The 18285-nt window shown below is 45.1% G+C and overlaps 1 protein-coding gene across 1 annotated transcript in view; it reads left to right on the top strand.

Annotated features, from left to right (window-relative positions):
* The window catches only part of dacha (dachshund a), a 76361-nt gene that overhangs the window by 14665 nt on the left and 43411 nt on the right, over nucleotides 1-18285 (top strand). The window contains exon 3 of the mRNA XM_084178949.1: nucleotides 13399-13551. Coding sequence (XP_084035075.1) covers nucleotides 13399-13551 — 153 coding nt within the window. The remainder of the gene's footprint in view (nucleotides 1-13398; nucleotides 13552-18285) is intronic.

Here is an 18285-nt window from a genome sequence, read left to right as displayed (position 1 = left end):
GCAATGCAAATCACTAAGTGCTTATTTTCCTTCCTATTTCAAACGCAGGAATCAGTGGTTCTCTTTGTGCATCCTTATTACTTCTCCTTTACTTTTCCTATTGATCTGCAAAGCAGAGACAGGAAGGAAAACACAAGCTGAGCGCTTTTCCTTTTTCCTCTTCGTGAAACGGTGCATTTGTCCCGTGGTGCAGATGAATGCAGAGCCCGATCTGACTCATTCCTAATGAGCCTATCTGATGCACATTCCTTCTCATCGTGACATTTAAAAGCACCTCCTGTATCTCATTCCTGACATGATAGATACTGAACACCGCAAGGTTGCCCAGTATATCTCCCTGAACCTCCTGGCCCGACCCCACCCCTGGCATTGCACCCTGGCGGTGTCCTGTTCAGCCAGCCAATGTGTCACATTCTAGTTATGCTGTGTGTCAACCACAATCGAGCCCTTACCCCGGGCAGGAAGTGGATAACAATATACAGTACAGGATTGGCTGTCCACTATAGAGGTTGAGGTAACATCAAAATGGTAGTACTGGTCACACTTAAGTGAGGACTAGTTCTCTTCTTTATGCTCACTGAAACGTAATTCCTTGATTTGAATCTACAGAGAAGCCCTCACCAACTGGAGGTGGCGTATGTGAATGTCCCTATGTATTTGTGTATGTCTGCTGTAGACATCATGTCCTCTTTATCGTGGCTGCAGTCGCCAGCATTAGCTCTATAATTAGACACTTAATTAGGGGACGCCAGATGAGTGACAGTTTGAAGTCAGTGACTCACGCTCAGGACTGTGTGTGTGTGTGTGTGTGTGTGTGTGTAGTTGTCGCTGCAGGCTACATACTGTCTGTATGAAGGCTGCCCCCCATTCCATAAAGGTTGTAAAAGCCTCTTAAGAAAAAATCATCTCCTACTCTGTAAAATAATCCCTAGGTTGTGTGGGTGGGATTAGCTATGTGTAATTCTGTGCCCTTCTCCCCTCTCGTTGTAATGACAGACCGTGTGGTCACCCTGGGGTGAGATCATTTCTCAGTAATCTTGGTAAAGTTTTATTCTCATTAATTACATAATCTCTAATCACACACAGAGGATGTCAATGATTTTAGTGTTATTCTGTCTTAAATATACACTGCAGAGACCGATTTAGTCATGGCTTGCATGAAGGCAAACTTTTGCATGTTTTTTTTTAGATGGAAAAAACACAAAATGTAAGGAAATTGACTTTTTTTTTTTAAATACATGTTTTCCCCAATAAAAAAGTGTAATCCCGGATAAACTGTGTAGTATAAATTATACATTTGTGTTATTTAGGTAATTTGGCTCTCATCCTCATCATGTCTAGGACTATATTCATCTCTTTACTTTCTGTATAAAGTTAGTGAAGCATGGTGAAGCCCGTCACATTCCTAAAATAGCGTCTGCTCTCTGTGAAGGAAAGAAGTGTGGTTCTCTGTGAAACACAGCAGTGGGGTTCTCTGTGAAACACAGCAGTGGGGTTCTCTGTGAAGGACAGCAGTGGGGTTCTCTGTGAAGGACAGCAGTGGGGTTCTCTGTGAAGGACAGCAGTGGGGTTCTCTGTGAAACACAGCAGTGGGGTTCTCTGTGAAGAACAGCAGTGGGGTTCTCTGTGAAGGACAGCAGTGGGGTTCTCTGTGAAGGACAGCAGTGTTGTTCTCTGTGAAGGACAGCAGTGGGGTTCTCTGTGAAGGACAGCAGTGGGGTTCTCTGTGAAGGACAGCAGTGGGGTTCTCTGTGAAGGACAGCAGTGGGGTTCTCTGTGAAGGACAGCAGTGGGGTTCTCTGTGAAACACAGCAGTGGGGTTCTCTGTGAAGAACAGCAGTGGGGTTCTCTGTGAAGGACAGCAGTGGGGTTCTCTGTGAAGGACAGCAGTGGGGTTCTCTGTGAAGGACAGCAGTGGGGTTCTCTGTGAAGGACAGCAGTGGGGTTCTCTGTGAAGGACAGCAGTGGGGTTCTCTGTGAAGGACAGCAGTGGGGTTCTCTGTGAAACACAGCAGTGGGGTTCTCTGTGAAGGACAGCAGTGGGGTTCTCTGTGAAGGACAGCAGTGGGGTTTTGGGGACAGACATCTGCCCTTTAGGCAGCCAGCACTACACAGCTCCATCAGCTCAGCTGCCTGAACAGCGCAGTATGTAAATTGAGATTTTAGTGCTTACTCTGCTTGTTACTCTTGTGTAGCAAGCATTGACATTTCTCCTCTTTAGAAAAAAAAAGATGTCAATAGCCCGTCAATAAAATCCTGCTGATTTTTACACGGTGGCCCAGAGAGTTGCCCTCATCTGCACATTTTCCACATCAAAGTTCACGATCTGGCTCCGCTAATCTGGTATTAAAATGAAAAAAAGGTGACCTTGTCCAAATTAATAAGTCAGTGGCGAAATGTGCTTTCAACATATGAAAGGTTAAGTAAAGGTTACCCTTCAACTGCAGTGCCCAGGCAGCAGTGCACCCCCCTCCCTCTCTTCCCCTCCATCTCCTCCAGTGATTTGGACAGATTCCTGGGCTGCCTCTACACAGGACAAAATCCCCCCTGCCTCCCCATTCTCTTTGTTAAGGAAGAGTCAGTAGGTTCCTGTCCCATCCCACTATCACACCACTCATCTGGAGTTTACTGGGACCTCTGCTGGGCAGAAACAAACACAGCTTTATTCTCACACACATTCACACACGCGTGCATGCATAGAGAACGGATGCGCACATGTACAAGCACGCACGCACACACACACACTCTTATGGGAGACATCTGGCTAGATAGGGGGAGATATCAAATCCAGGCCAGGCAGGAGAACTGAGGCATGAAGCAGTGACGTGAGAGGAGTTAAGTGACCGTGCAAGTGTTGGGCTCAACAAGTACTGCTGCTACCTGCTCTGGGCTCTGTGCTCCAGCCGTCAGCCAGCCAGGGCAGCCCCTCTCTCGCTCTCCTCCACCTGCCCCTGTCTCTCCTCTGTCCCAGCTCCCCGTCCAGAGCCTGTGTGTCCGTGGGGTAATCACCAGCCAGGTTACTCGATTACACTGAGATCAGGCCCAAAACGTCCTCTCCGGCCACTCAAGTGAATCAGTCAAATTATCGAGTGGCAAAACTAATTCAGAGCCTGGGGGCCAGTGGAGCTGCCACTTCCCATAAGCCCAGCCTTCAGTCAGTGTGGAATTGTTTTTATTTCATCCTCTTGTTTCATTTATTATGGCTATTGGAGCTAATCCGACCAGCAAACCCCCAGCCAGTGCGCCTGTCACTATTGTTTCGGCTCCAATGTGCGCCCCTGTTTTCACTGGGAGTGCCTCTGCCTGTCTGTCTGCCTGCCTGCCTGCCTGCCTTCCCCAACCCCTCTCCTTCTCTCCTCTCTCCCTCCAGTCAGCCAGAGGAGGTGAGAGTTAGGAGTGTAGGAGCCAATGATGGGAGAGAGAAAGAGAAAGAGAGAGAGAGAGGAGAGAGAGAGCGAGAAGAAGAGAAGAGAAGAGAGAGAGTGAGGCTGCTGTGCTCATCAATCACATTAGAGCCGTTTGGACAGACTTAGCCCTTCTCAGATGCCAGGAGTATCATCATGCATGGCTCATTTTACCTCTGTTTTTTTTTCTATACTCTGCTTCCTTTAGATTTTTCAAAGACGTACAAATGACTTTCTTTGAAAAGGTATATTTTTGTGGATAGATGTGTTTTGGGGTTTACAACTTGACCAGTAATGTTCAGCACATCTTTGGTTATGTTAGCAATCAATTCAATAAGTCACGGAAAGAGGGGCATGCATCTCGTGCTGTATGCAAACAAGCTGCGTTGAATAATGCACACATTTCCTCCACTTTCTTTGTGTTTGCATTTTCTCTCTCTCTCTCTCTCTCTCTCTCTCTCTCTCTCTCTCTCTCTCTCTCTCTCTCTCTCTCTCTCTCTCTCTCTCTCTCTCTCTCTCTCTCTCTCTCTCCATCCCCCTGCCCACCTCATGCGCTCAGACTTCTTATCCTATAGGTGCCTCCCTGGAGTCCCTCAAATGGACTCAGGCAGAAAGGAAAAACACAAGCGTTCCCCTCCTTCATCTTCTGATGCTGCTGAACCAGTTGTTAAAAGGAGGTGGAATGAAAGGGTGAGGGCCCGGTCCAATCGAAGGCAGATCAGACACGGCGCTCAAGGTTAACTATAAAGTTGGCTCTTGTTGCTCTTCTAGCAGGAAAATAAACAGCAGGAGTCCCCTGGGAGAGTTGGGTGGTCTGTCTTTAATGATCCATGTGCCCAGGCCTGCCTTTGAAGCAGGAGGGAGGTACAAACCTTTGTTCTTCCGCAATTAGCAGTATTAATAAGGCTAGTCAATTAAGGAGCTCAGCTAAGTGCAGACCAGCAAGTTTACAGTAGCTAGAGGAAGCCCACGCAGAGCTGAGGGGGAAAACGATTTCATAAAACGATGGAAAGTTCTAAACATTGTAACCACCACAGATTGTTCCCTCCTTGCTGTATAAAACACTCTGAACAGTGTCTTTGTCTTTAGACAACTGTAGATGTAGACAGTTAAGAGGCAGTCGTGTGTGATAAGTTAGGTGACCAGCCAGATACACAGAGATAATTCAGTGAACTGGGACAGAGTGACATGAAGAATGAGTTACAGAGAGGGAGATTAAGGGATAAAGGACAGGTAGAGACGCAAGCAGGGCGGGGCATCAGAAGATGAAGGAGGGGAAGGCTTGGGTTTTTCCTTTTTGCCCCAGTCCATTTGAAGGGCTCCAGGGAGGCACCTACATGATAAGAAGTCTGAGCGCATGAGGTGGGGAGGTAGGGAGAGAGAGAGAGAGGGAGAGAGAGGGAGAGAGAGGGAGAGAGAGGGAGAGAGAGGGAGAGAGAGAGAGAGAGAGAGAGAGTGTTTATGTGTGGGGAAGAAAAGTGCTCTCCACTCACTTTCTGCCCACTGAGCAAAGTCTTGTTACTCTTTGAACACTTGGCCCATTTATTTCTGCTAAGTCGTGATATTGTGAGTCAGCCAGTGAGGACTCTAGTGGCTCTTTTCATGAAACATTAACGAGTTCCTGGGGTTAAAGGGATGCCTAGAAATCAGTGCCGGTCTCAGCTCCCTTTCCCTCTCCGCACTCGCTGCAGACGGCCACAAATGCAACAGTGGCGTGTGTGTGTGCGTACGTGTTATGTGCAAGCATGCATGCATGTGTGTAAAAAGCAATAACACCAATAAAGCACACAGAGACGTGTTTCTGGGTTTCTAACACCAGTCGTGCTCTGGCATCCCCTGTCGGGAGACACACTGGGTTTCGCCCCCATAAAGCCTTGCTGCATCCTGAGCCCTGAACACTACAGCCCTGTACACAGCCAGGGTTATTAATCTACTCCTGCTCTGCCACCCACGGCCCACCTCCCCGCCAGGGCCACTGTTGATGACACGTCCAGATCAGCACTCCCACGTACCAACCAATCCCATTCCCAGAGCAAACCAGACCAGGCTCCAACCACGATGAAGAAAGTCCCAGCTAAGAGTGAGGAAACACAGTCCAGACAATTGACTCCTCAGCCTTTCACTGGAGCTCACATTGTCCTTGACATTCCCATTCAAACAGCCATTACAAGGCTATGTCCGTTTTCCAAAAAGACCGTTGGGGTGTACATGGATTCGTGCTGAAGCCAGCGATGGTTAGGTCCGTAGCAGAAACAGAGGAAGTGATTGCTACGGCAGGGAGTTAATTAACAGCTTATTCCCATTTGATAGAAGTAATCTCCTCTCCTAGCAGTGTGAGTTTACCTTGATGTAATATAAAACTGCAAGCTGCTGCTGCTGTGTCTGCTAATTAGTGCCTGTGTCCTGTGGCCACTTGGACGACGCAGAGAGTAGTGTCCCTACTACTCACTCACTATCACACACACTCACACACACACACACACACACACACACACCAGGGTTGGGCTGAAGGCAGCCAAAAATTCTGAATTTTTCAAACTTTTTAAATACATAGCTTCTACTTTTCAGTTTATTGAGAAGTTACTTAAAATAAATTCCCTTTTTTTATTATTGGATAGTTATTTTAGATTACTTTCTGAATTGACTGCCTTCAATAAAAATGTTGCCCAACCCTGACACACACGCCCATGCATGTACACACGGGCACACACACACACACACACATGCATGTACACACGGGCACACACATGCAAACACATGCATGTACACACGGGCACACACATGCAAACACAAACACATGTATGTACACACTCACACAAACACATATGCACGCAATTACAGGGATAATGCAAAGATTTCGGGATTTTTTAAAGGATTTTTCATAAGTTTTTCTTTTTCATGACACCAAATAAAGAGATGAGTATTGAATAGCCCTTTAAGGATGATTTAAACAACTGCACCAGTCTTAACATATAACAGAACATTATTATTGTTAGAATACCATATTTAGCATGTACGCTTTTATTGACGCACATGTAGTATGCATGATGTGTGAGAACGTGTTGCATATTACATGTACAATAGGTGAGGGGCGGCAGGTGGCCTAGCGGTTAAGACCGTTGGGCCAGTAACCAAAAGGTTGCTGGTTCGAATCCCCGAGCCGACTAGGTGAAAAACCTGTCTGTGCCCTTGAGCAAGGCACTTCACCCTAATTGCTCTCGATAAAAGCTCCTGCTAAATGACAAAAATGAAATCTACAGAAGGTCAGAGCAGGATGAGATTGCATTGAAATGCATAGAGAGAGAGAGAGAGGTTGGTCAGGGTCAAGAAAACACAGTGGCCTCACCAGCCCGTGTCATGCAAACACAAACAGGCAGGGGCATTTTTAATCCAGGACTCAGCCTTTTCACACCCCTCCAAAGCTACATCTGGGATTCAGCTCATGTGTTAAAAGAGTCCAATCAATGCCTGGTTAGTCTGTCCTCTGCACACCCCCTGCCAATGTCAACAGTAGGCACACAGATAGCAGTGATTGATTGACAGATGTATGATCAAAGATAAGGATACAAAATAAATACATATTTTATATTGTATTATTGTAATATGGAAAAGTCTCTCTGTCATTGGTATCTGACTGGAGAATATTGACATGTAGTCGGGTGGAGAGATGGGCCAATAGGTCAATCTTTGATGATCCGTAGAGTATATGACATTATGTCCCCTTAAAATGTGTAGAAGTAGTCTGTGTGTGTGTGTGTGTGCGTCCCCACAAGACAACGGCACCCCCATCTCCCACTTCTCCTACTGCTCCGTGCTCTCTCATAACGGCATGCCTCAACATTAGGATCTGACTTAATTAGTACTAATTACAGCCTTCGTTAAGGCACTCTGCTCCCACCAACACAGGCTGAAGCAAAGGGTTTCTCTCAGAGATTCTAAAGTTCAAGTTGTATTTGACTAAGCTTGCATTTGAAAGCCAGTGGCTTATTGAATGTATGAAGTGGGACACTTGACTGACACGGCCGTTTTGCAGCACAGAGCTAGTACTGTATGTTGTACTGTAACAGTACAGTATGGTGGAGAATGTGGACACAGTCAGGTCCAGAGCAGCACAAGGCCACAAGCTGCAGGTAATCCTGGCTTTAATAGCCACCTCCATCTTGCCCTATTTCTGCGATTCTCACCACATTTGTAGAATGCACGGGGGTTTGATTACGCCTCGGAGCCATCTCTCTTTGTTGTGCATTCATCTCCTCCTTGTTCCGCTGTTCGGAAATTCCAAAGGTGAATTAAATACAGTATACCCTACCCCCCCCCCTTCCTTTTTGTCCTTCCCGCAATCTCAGTTTACTTGAAAACGTGGAATAGGAAAGTAATATTTGCTGTGTTGAGAATCAAAGGCAGAGTCTGTGGCCCCCCCTTCAACCCCCATTGCCCTCTTTCTCTTTCACACAAAATCTGATACTTTTCTTGGGACACTCTGTCAAAGCGAAGAAAAGATGTTATTCTCCCCATTGAAAAGGAGAAACGTAAAATGCAATAATGCATCCGGTTGAGAATTGAGATTAACTCAAGTGACCATTTTGGCTGAAAAACATGATCTCTCCAGGCTTGGTCTCACAGGCAATCTGTTTTTTTCACCTTCTTTCTTTCGTTTCCTTTGTATGAATTCACATGTACAATTGTTAAGCCACTCTGGTGGAATTGTTTTGGAGAAAGAGAGCTTTGAGTAAGCCCTTCCAGTTCTACTCTTCTGTATGCCTGTAATGGCCTTTAAGTGAATATCTGAAGTGAGAGAGATAGCGCCTGCGACACATACTGCTACATATATGGACACCTCTGCTCCACGCAATGACTCAATATCTGTGTGAATTGTCCACCCAGTACTTTAGATAGAATAAACAGTGCACTGCTGTCAGTGCTATAAGCTCCATGATGGAAAATTCTCTTGCATTATAATCAGAGCCTGTATATAGATTTTCTATTGTGTTATTGACTGTACGTTTTGTTTATTCCATATGTAACTCTGTGTTGTTGTTGTTTTTATCGCACTGCTTTGCTTTATCTTGGCCAGGTCGCAGTTGTAAATGAGAACTTGTTCTCAACTGGCTTACCTGGTTAAACAAAGGTTAAATTAAAATAAATAAATAAGAGCCGCCTCTTCCGATACGTAGACTACGCGCCACGAGTAGGGCCCCTTGGCCACTAGGGGGCCTTGACCCCAAAAAAGAATATCTATTATATATACCCTGAGGGTAAAAACATTATGGAGTTGCACCCCACCCCCCCACAAGGAGTTGAAAGCGTTCCCCAGGGATGCTGGCCCATGTTGACTCCAATGTTGCCCACAGTTGTGTCATGTTGGCTGGATGTCCTTTAGGTGGTGGACAATTCTTGATATACACGGGAAACTGTTGAGCCTGAAATACCCAGCAGCGTTGCAGTTCTTGACACAAACCGCTGCGCCTGGCCCGTTCAAAGGCTCTTAAATATTTTATCTTGTCCATTCACCCTCTGAATGGCACACATACACAATCCATGTCTCAATTGTCTCAAAGCTTAAAAATCAATTAACACTATAACTGTTGGGCCTCGATGGACCCCCCTTCAAGCTAATGAGCAGTCATTCTGACTGCAACATTCTAACAGTGTAATTCATATATTTCATATATGCTACCGCAAAAACTATCATTTGGTTGTGTTTATGAAGGCCTTCGGTAACATTAGAATACGATTTTTATTTCATGTAACACAATAGCATTTTCATTCGTTTATGTTAATGTAGGCTATATGTAAAAACTAAAAGAACTCAAAGAACGGCAAAATTCAACTGTTCAAGAAAAGTCATGTGTTGGAACATGGTAATAGCTTATTTTTTATAACGACAAAATAAAAATACCCCAGGGTCAAATGATAAAACCATCAGTAGCCTAAACATCATTATAAGCTCCAAGTGGCCTTGATAAATAGTGAAACTCAGCACAAAAGCAATAATGGCATTATAATGAATAATGAAGTGTCTATACGACAGCAGTCAAAAATAGTCCGTTATTGTCAGCTCGTGCATCTTCACGCAATGGCATCAGTTGGACTTCATTTAGCCGTTATCCCTTGTCCTAACAGTAGACACAAATCTTCCTAACTTTCACTTGCTCGACACACTTTGACATACCTTTGTTTGGTTGTAGTGCATAATAGTCTCTGTTTTCTCTTTGTCGTGTTCCCGTTGTCTTATCATTCTTCAGCGTGGAGTACAACAGCTGTGCAGGTGCCTTATTTTGCGCAGAGGGAGGGAGCTCCCGTCTCACTTTGTTTATGGTGCCGGACAGACTTGTTTTCTTTGCAATCAAATTGCTTGCCAATGACAGTGAAGCTAAGAAATTGTCCATGGTGCCATTTCAACATTTGGTAGTGCATCAGCAGTTTTCTACTTGTTATGTTTATTGCTAGGTAAAGTAGTCTATGCAGCTATCTAAACCTTTTAGTAATAGGCCTAATAATCACAAAACTGCAGACCGGGCGTGCAGGACATGCGCTCAGGGGCCCTGACCTCCAAGGGGCCCCCATTGATTTATTTTGTTAGTCACTCTCACTCAGATATTATATGAACATGGCATAAGTCATGGCAAAATGTGTGGAATTGTAGGAAATGCCAAGGGCACTAAAACCTTTTGCCTGCGAGGTGAGGGGGAGGGTCAACCAAATCTCACATAGGGCCCCTAAAATGCTAGAGGCGGCACTGATTATAATGACAGGAAGATTTAAAAAACAACGGACTGTGTAAAGGTAATATGCCTGCATTCCTTTGCTGTCTTCCTCCAGTGGCCATAGATGAATGTCTCTGCTGCACAATTAATACCCAAACTGACCACCAAATACCAGCGTCTTTATTAAAATCAATAGCCACAGTGCTGGGTCAGACCTCTACTACAAAGATCAAAAGAATGGAATTAACTTTTTTTCTATGGAATCCGTCTGACCAGGTAACCCCCTTTAATTAAACAGACGCCTTGTTGGACTGGGCCTGACAACAGCCAATAGGACTGAATGTACGTGAGGAATTCTGGCCTGTGTCTGACCCCAGAGAGACCACAAAGGCCCTCTGTAACCTGCCCAGGGTAACAGGGTGGGACTATGCCCCAGACCATCCCAGCCAGATTAACGATTAGCCGCAAGAATGGCACTCCCAATCTGATGTGAAGCAAAAGGGAGGATGGGGCTTGAAAAGAGGATGGATGGCTGCCTTACACTCATCTGGCAGGGCTGACTCTGAGGGCCAGGCCTCTCAAAGTGGGGGCTGGCCGGGGTCCTCTACATCTGAGGAGCGCAATGAAAGGCAAACAATAAGCAATCTGTTTGTCCACCCCTGGAAAACGGCGCTCCCCTTTCATCCGCGGGCTCCCATTTCCGTGGGTCGTGACTTTACTCAAACATCAATTACTGTTACGTTCCCTGTTTGATCTCACAGGCTCGTCTTCCATGTAAAATCAGGAGGGGGAAAAATGTGTAAAGACAATGCACTGATTGTGTGTTTTTTCTCTGTTATGGTATTTTATGTTCTTGATGTGATCTGCTAGGCAGTGGTTGTTGATTGCCTCTCTCACCTCAATCAGAGCTGCTATAGACTACTGTAGTGCATAATGAGAAGCTTTGAAATACTTTTACCGTCTCAGAGAACTTGGCCTTGACTGGGCATCAACAGGCTATCCACCATATGACTTGTTCATATATTGAAAGTTAGTTGACTGAGAGCATAAGTAGTGATGAGAGATCACAGAGACACAGACAATAGTTTTTAGTTAATTTACGATGAGGGCCAATGAGAAGAGATCTGTGTTCTTTTCAATACAGCTGCTTCAAATTTAAGCAGAGTTTTGTAGCTTAGGTACCTTACTTTGGCTTGCAAGCTCATCCTGTTCATGTACTGAAGTTTACATACGAAGAATTAGAGGAATCAAGACTCTAATAAGAAGGGACTTTGCATGACGAGAGTGTCAAACTCTTAGCATAAATTAGAATTTGTAGTTCCATATAAGTCAACTTAACGTATGCCAACCAGTAATCCTCAGTGACCCTAGTAGGCTAGAAGCATTAGAAGATCACATGATCAGATATGGGAAAGTGTCCTAGCTCTCCCAAACCTTCTGGCTCTGCCCTCTCTGTTTAGACAAGGCTTTACAGTAGTTCATGACAAGAGGGATTTCAAGCATGAAAGTATTTTTACCAAAGTGCATCCTCAAATCCCACCAAAAATAAGGCTTACTATACGGATGGCTCTGCCAAGCTTTTACGGCACTAGCAGGGTAGACGTCGTGCTCCCTCCATGTTGTTGTCAGCTGTTTTTCTCCTGTTTCCCCCCTCGGCCACACGTCGACAGCTAATTCAGTGCTCAAGAAGAGGTTTGAGTTTCCCTCCAAGCTGCTGCAGCTGTGCCTCTGACTGTCTGGGATTAGGCAACAAAATGAACTCATAATAAAATGAATCAATCATCATGACATTTTGTTTAAATGTAGCTATTGAAAACATTTCGCCTGTTTCCTCAGGCACGCTTGGAAGAGAGGGGCTGGGATGCATAAAAATAGAAGTCTTGTTTTTTTAATATAAATGTAAGGACAGAGATTCATTTGTCTTAACCCTCCCCCTCCCTCTCCTCTCCCACTCTATCTGTGCCTGTCTATATTTTTTCAAGTTAGAATAATTTGCTGGTTTATTTGCCTTGCCGTGTGTAGTGGAATTGAGAAACATTGGCCGACGAGAGCGGCACAGTTAATTTTCCGCCTTTGGTGTTTGACAGCAGTGGAGTAATGGGGTTCCGATCAGACTCGCTTCCCTTCGCGGGGAAAGTAACTTAAGTGTTCATGTTCATACCAACAAAATTAAATGATAAATGAATGAACTTTTTTTCAATTTTTTTTTATTTTATTAATTTTTACACGTCTCCCATTGCGTTCGAGGCGATTCCGTTAAGGAATTAGATCAAGGTGACATATACTGTCTGAACGAACCTGGGGAGAAAAGGAAAAAGATGTATCTTTTTTTGTCCTGATTTAGATCACGGCAAAGCAAGGAGGCATTGCGTCGTCATTTAATGAATTACTTAATGTGTCCCTTCATCGTCTAATTGAATTAATTAGGGGCCTAATTGGGCAGAGTGATGATAGCTTCCGGGGCTGTGGAGCCCTTGATGAGCTGAAGGTAGCTGGGCTTCTTCGAGAGACTCAGGGAGAGAGCGCTCTCCTGGGACGGACGGGGAGGGACCCTCCCTACCGCCACCAGCGGCCCCAGCTCCCCTCAGCTCTCCCTGGATTGGAGGGGTCAGGGGAGGCCTGGGGCCAGCGAAAGCCTCACTCTGGCTCCTCTATAGACATGTCTCTGGAGACCAAGTACACATGCTTGGACTGAGAGGAACTGCAGTGAAATAGTTAAAAAAGCATGACACAGCATCCAAGAGGTGTTCTACTCTAAAGAGCTGTAAATGCCTGTATTTCAGTGATACTGTATGAACATCTGACAATTTATTACCTTGTAGGGCATTTTGTTCTATCCATCACTAGCCGGCCTCCACCCAGTACCCTGCCCTGAACTTAGTCACTGTCACTAGCTGGCTACCACCTGGTTACTCAACCCTGCACCTTAGAGGCTCCTGCCCTATGTACATAGACATGGAATCACTGGTCACTTTAATAATGTTTACATACTGTTTTACCCATTTCATATGTATATATTGTATTCTACTGTATTCTAGTCAATACCACTCCGACATTGCACGTCCTAATATTTACATATTTCTTAATTCCATTATTTTACTTTGAGATTTGTGTGTATTGTTGTGAATTGTTAGATACTACTGCACTGTTGGAGCTAGGAACACAAGCATTTCACTACACCCGCAATAACATCTGCTAAATATGCGTATGTGACCAATAACATTTGATTTGATTTTGATTTGAGGTGTGTGTATTCATTGCTGTGTATGCGTGTGATTTGTGTACAGTATTTATGTGTTGTCCTGCAGGGCTGACGGCTGCAGCGATGGCCGAGGCTATGAAGCTGCAGAAGATGAAACTGATGGCCATGAACAACCTGCACGGAGCCGGCAGCCAGAACGGCACCGAGTCAGAGAACGACGAGCTCAACTCCAACGCAGGTCAGAGACACAGCAACATACATACTGTACTTTTTATCACAGCTAGCTATTTAGGCACTATGAACAGGACAGTATAACAGTAAACCCTTATAATAAACCTTATAAATAAAGGCAATTCACATATATATTATGACTGTCAACTCAAATGAAAATATTGCCCCCAAATAATGACAGATGTATCTGTTCAAGTCCACAGCCAGTATTTAACATCCTGTCTAGCCATCTCTAGGAGGTAGGTTAGGTAGAGACTGCAGAAAGGTTTGTCTCCTTGTCTCCTTCCACTGGCCATGTCTCTTTCTCCATGACTGCTTCACACGTGACTACAGGTAATTGGTTCTGGCCCTCGCGTTGCTTTCGCTTTAGCCGTATTTCATTGAGGCTAATGGCGTCCTTAATGGCTGCGACCTGACCGTGCATTTAGATGGTGGCGATGGCAGTGTGTGTGACTAACAACGTGCGTGGCGGCGGGCTGGGTAATATAGAGGTGTCACGCAGGCAGGCTTCTTTATCACCACCCAGAGCCACGGCAGACGCCCCCGATAGAGACATGAGCCTGAATATGTAGAGGGACAAGTAAATACACTCACACACACACACACACACACACACACACACACACACACACAGAGAGAGAGACAGAACAAACTGATGTACACACTTATTTATATTTCACACTGTTTACATATAAACACACAAGGCCTGCAAGGGAAGAAAACCCAGCTAACACATAACGTTCTGAGAACCCTATGTTTCTTAGAGCTTGGTGAGAGCGTGGTTGTCCTATGGTTATTTTGCATACAACCTTCCCACAACATTCTGGGAATGGTGCAGGATAGTTGCTTGGCTTTGGAACATTCTCAGCACATTTAAGGAACTTGACAAAATAACTATATTTTCTTGGTATTTCATTACTTAACAGAATGTTTCCTAAATGTTTAAACATGGTTATATTTAATAAAATGTTTGGTAATGTTCTAGGAACGTCTCCAACTGGTTTGACATTGGGACTGTTCTCAAATAGTTCAGAGAACGTTAAGAAACAATGTTCTCCTGTGGGAATTGTAATACTTCAGCATAACGTTTCCACCAGGTTTCCTCATGGCTCTATTTAAAGTAATGTTCTCAAATTGTTCAGAGAACGTTAAGAAACAGCATTCTTCTGTGGGAATTTCAGTACTTCAGCATAACGTTAAAAATAACATAATAACTAGCTCCATCCTGGTGGCGCAGTGGACTAATTCCATGGATAGAAAACAGAAGATCATAGGTTTGAATCTCACTGACGCTGTGCCACAATAAAAAATAAATGTGTTTGCACGATTAATGCTTAAGTAAATACATTTCCATGTGTCCTGTCTGTGTAGTTCAAAACAGTTAACCGAAGCTGTGTTATTAAAAGTCTTATTGAAACATTCAGTGAAAGTTTTGAGGAAGTTATTAAAAAACCTCCAAATAACCTATAATTTACATTCTCAGAACGTTAATAAATCCTCACAGGGAACCATAGTAAAATGTTCTCAGAACCTCCCTGCAACCTAAAAATGTATGTTCCTAGAACAGACAACATTTTCACTTCCGTTCTCAGAACTTTTAAAAAACATTCAGTTTTAGCAGTCAGGAAACATATGGCTTCGTTCCCAGAACCAATGGAAAGCCAACAATGTATATTTCCAACACTTCCAAGGAACCAAAAGTGCTAGCTGGGAACAGAGAACTTACAAAAGTATTTACTGGACTCAATTATTTTGGGCTGATGCTGTATGCATGGTAAAGAGTGGCTGAACTTGGCGACACTAGACAGGCAGAAAGTGTCTATGAATCCCGCTGTCTTGCTGACACATCCAAGCCCAATTGATGTTCCTGATCAAATGAAGCCATGTAGCAATATCGGTGTAACGTGGCACCTAAACCTAAATAATTACCCATAGCTAAATCTCCTCCAGTACATTGGAATGAGACAGCCATGGGATTGGGTGTTGATGACAGAGCTGGATGGAGAGAAGAGGGTGTGTCAGTAGAGAGGCTTGGTGTCTGTGTGTCCCACTCTGTCACAGACCCTCTAATGTACTCCTCCCTGACACCAGCGCTATGGAGAGCTGGCCCCTCTCTGTCACACCACCAATGATAATGATGATGATAATGATGCTGATGGTAATCATTACAGAGAGGCAGCAGGCTTTCCTGGGGTTCTGTCCAGCTGATCGGTGAAACACTGCAGTGCAAGTGGGCCTCTGCTCACACTGTCACACAAGTCACCCACAATTCAGCAGGCTACTCCATTCCCCAAAATGAAGAAGCCAGTGAGTTAGTCCTCCTGCAGAAGTCATTTGAAGGGACTAGCTTCACAGAGACCTGGGGGCCAATAACCCAAAGACAGAAAACAGTTAAACCAGGATCCATGGGTGGAAATGACAACTAACACACATTCCCCTTATTCAGCTGAGTCAAGTCCATGCCTTCACACTACCTCTAAAACTGATCCCTGGCTGAGTGGTTTAGCAGAAGGGCTGTGTGTGCCAGAGGATACTTTTCGATGTGTGCCCACGCAAATTGGGGCCTGTTTGTGAACAGATTTAAAGCATGCCCGATACCCCTCCCCCCAGGTTTGCCTTCTCGTATGACTTTGACTCAACCACACCACCAAGAGCCATAGCTGTAGGAGCAGCCACCTGAGAGAGACGGGGGAGGAGAAGGAGGGGGAGCATGCTTCATCTCAGTAAAATCCACTTTGACCCTAAAAAGAGTTGGAAGAAAGGCCTTGTGGTTTCTGCTTGGTTTTGCAGCACACTTTGTTGAGAGGTGGGTGGTGGTGGGGTAGGGATGTTGGAATCTGATCTAGCGAATCACGTCTCTTAAGTTAAACAAACAGCTTCAGAAGATATCCTTCCAACTTTAACCCATTGCGTTCTCTCTTTCGCGGCCAAGACACTGATCCCTAGACGACAGCTGCAAAGCCTGATGTCTCTGTTTTTCTCTCTACCACTCTCTCTCTCCTTTCCTCTTTTCTTTCCTGTTTCTTTCTTGTTCTTGCGTTCCCGGGGGCTGTGTTTGGTCCCCTCCCTCTCTGATGGCAAGCTGCTTTTTGGAGAACATCAAAGGGGCAGCTAATCTGCGTTTTCCCCTCTGTGTGGATGGGGTGTAAAAAACCTTCAGCTATCTGCACACAACAGTTAGGGGAGATAGGCATGATTTCAATCTCTCTCCCTCCCATATCCCCTCAAACAGCGACACCCAGCCCCCAACCCCCCTCTCAAGACAGAAAATAATACACTTCGAAAACATCGCTTTTGGAGGCAGAGAGAGCTGAAGAGCACTTGATCGTTTTCTTTTAGCCCCCTAATCAGTTGACCAATTTGGCTTACCCCAATCTAACTTTGGGGAGTCTCCTAAAGTGCACAGCAGAAGTTGGTTCTCAGCGCGGCGAGACTGTTTGAAAGGCTGTTTATACTCTCTGGGTTTTACAGCTGCAAAACTGCAAAGAAGCACAGGGGCTCCTGTGAAATGGTGTCTATAAATATAAATATGCCTCTGAAATCCTGTTAACAAGAGAAAAGGAAGCGAATACTAAAGGCAGAACATGTGTTTCTGGTCGAGGCAACTGGAGAAGAATAGAGGAGCAAAAAAAGGTTTCATTGGTCTAATGGCGTACTGTCAGGGAAAATCACCATCACAAATGACATCAGAGAAGAACGGCTATATTTTTCCTTTGCGACTGACAAGTTAAAAGAGAAATCCCATGCATTATTTAAACAGGCTCTGGAATCTGTCAGGCACGTGATTTGCAGAGTTAGCAAAAAACAGGTGTGGGTGTAGAGAGTGAGTGAGAGAGAGAGCGAGAGATAGACAGAAAGAGAGAGAGAGGAAGCTCATAGAGAAAGCGTGGGCACCGAGCGATCTGTGTGCGCGCAGTCGTTTCAAATCCCTAACCACCAAACCGGTCAGCACTTTTTCCCTCTTTACTCTCTATCTCTCACCTCTCATTTCTTTTTTTCCTCCTCTTTTGTAGCCCCTTGTCTTTGCTGGGCAAGTGTCACTCTTGTTTAGTCTGATTGGCCTGTTTGATAACAGCCCCTTCCTCTCTCACTGCCATTTTCAAAAACACAAGAGAAGAGAAGGCTGGAAGAGAAGGGGTAGATAGATCCAACACTTTGTTTCCTTACCCATCCTCCCTCCCTCCCTCCCTCCCTCCCTCCCTCCCTCCCTCCCTCCCTCCCTCCCTCCCTCCCTCCCTCCCTCCACGCAGCTGCAACAGGAGACACCCCTCTTCCCTTTATCTGACCGAGAGACAATGTCACTGGATAGCCCTGAGCAGTTTGTTTCGTGTCCAGTATTGACCAGCGTGGCGAGTGTCAGGGTGATCCCGGCTGGTCTTATGGGCTGAGGTCAGAGCTATCACCTTTCACTGAGGTTCCTCTGCACTCTGCTCCTCTTGTTGTTTCATGTGGACGTGTACTTCTCTCTTGAACTTGGGCAGCAGGGTCATTGTTTGTAACAATCTGCTTGTACCACCTCTTGTTCTTTTGAAGTTTCATTTGCAGAAAGACATTTGTCACAACTCTGTCTGTAATGAGATCATTCCTGACATTGTCAATCACATCATAAGTGTTTTTTGTGGTGTCGTTTGAGTATACAGTTACTGAGCTCAGTGATGTGGTTATTCTCTTCAGACCATCAGTCTATGGCTCAGACCCTCTCTCACAGACTCTGAGCTCACTATACTGCCCCTTGTGGGAA

This window comes from Coregonus lavaretus, assembly GCF_964263955.1.
Source record: "Coregonus lavaretus genome assembly, chromosome: 15".
Taxonomy (NCBI): domain Eukaryota; kingdom Metazoa; phylum Chordata; class Actinopteri; order Salmoniformes; family Salmonidae; genus Coregonus; species Coregonus lavaretus.
This window is presented reverse-complemented; position numbering and strand designations above follow the sequence as displayed.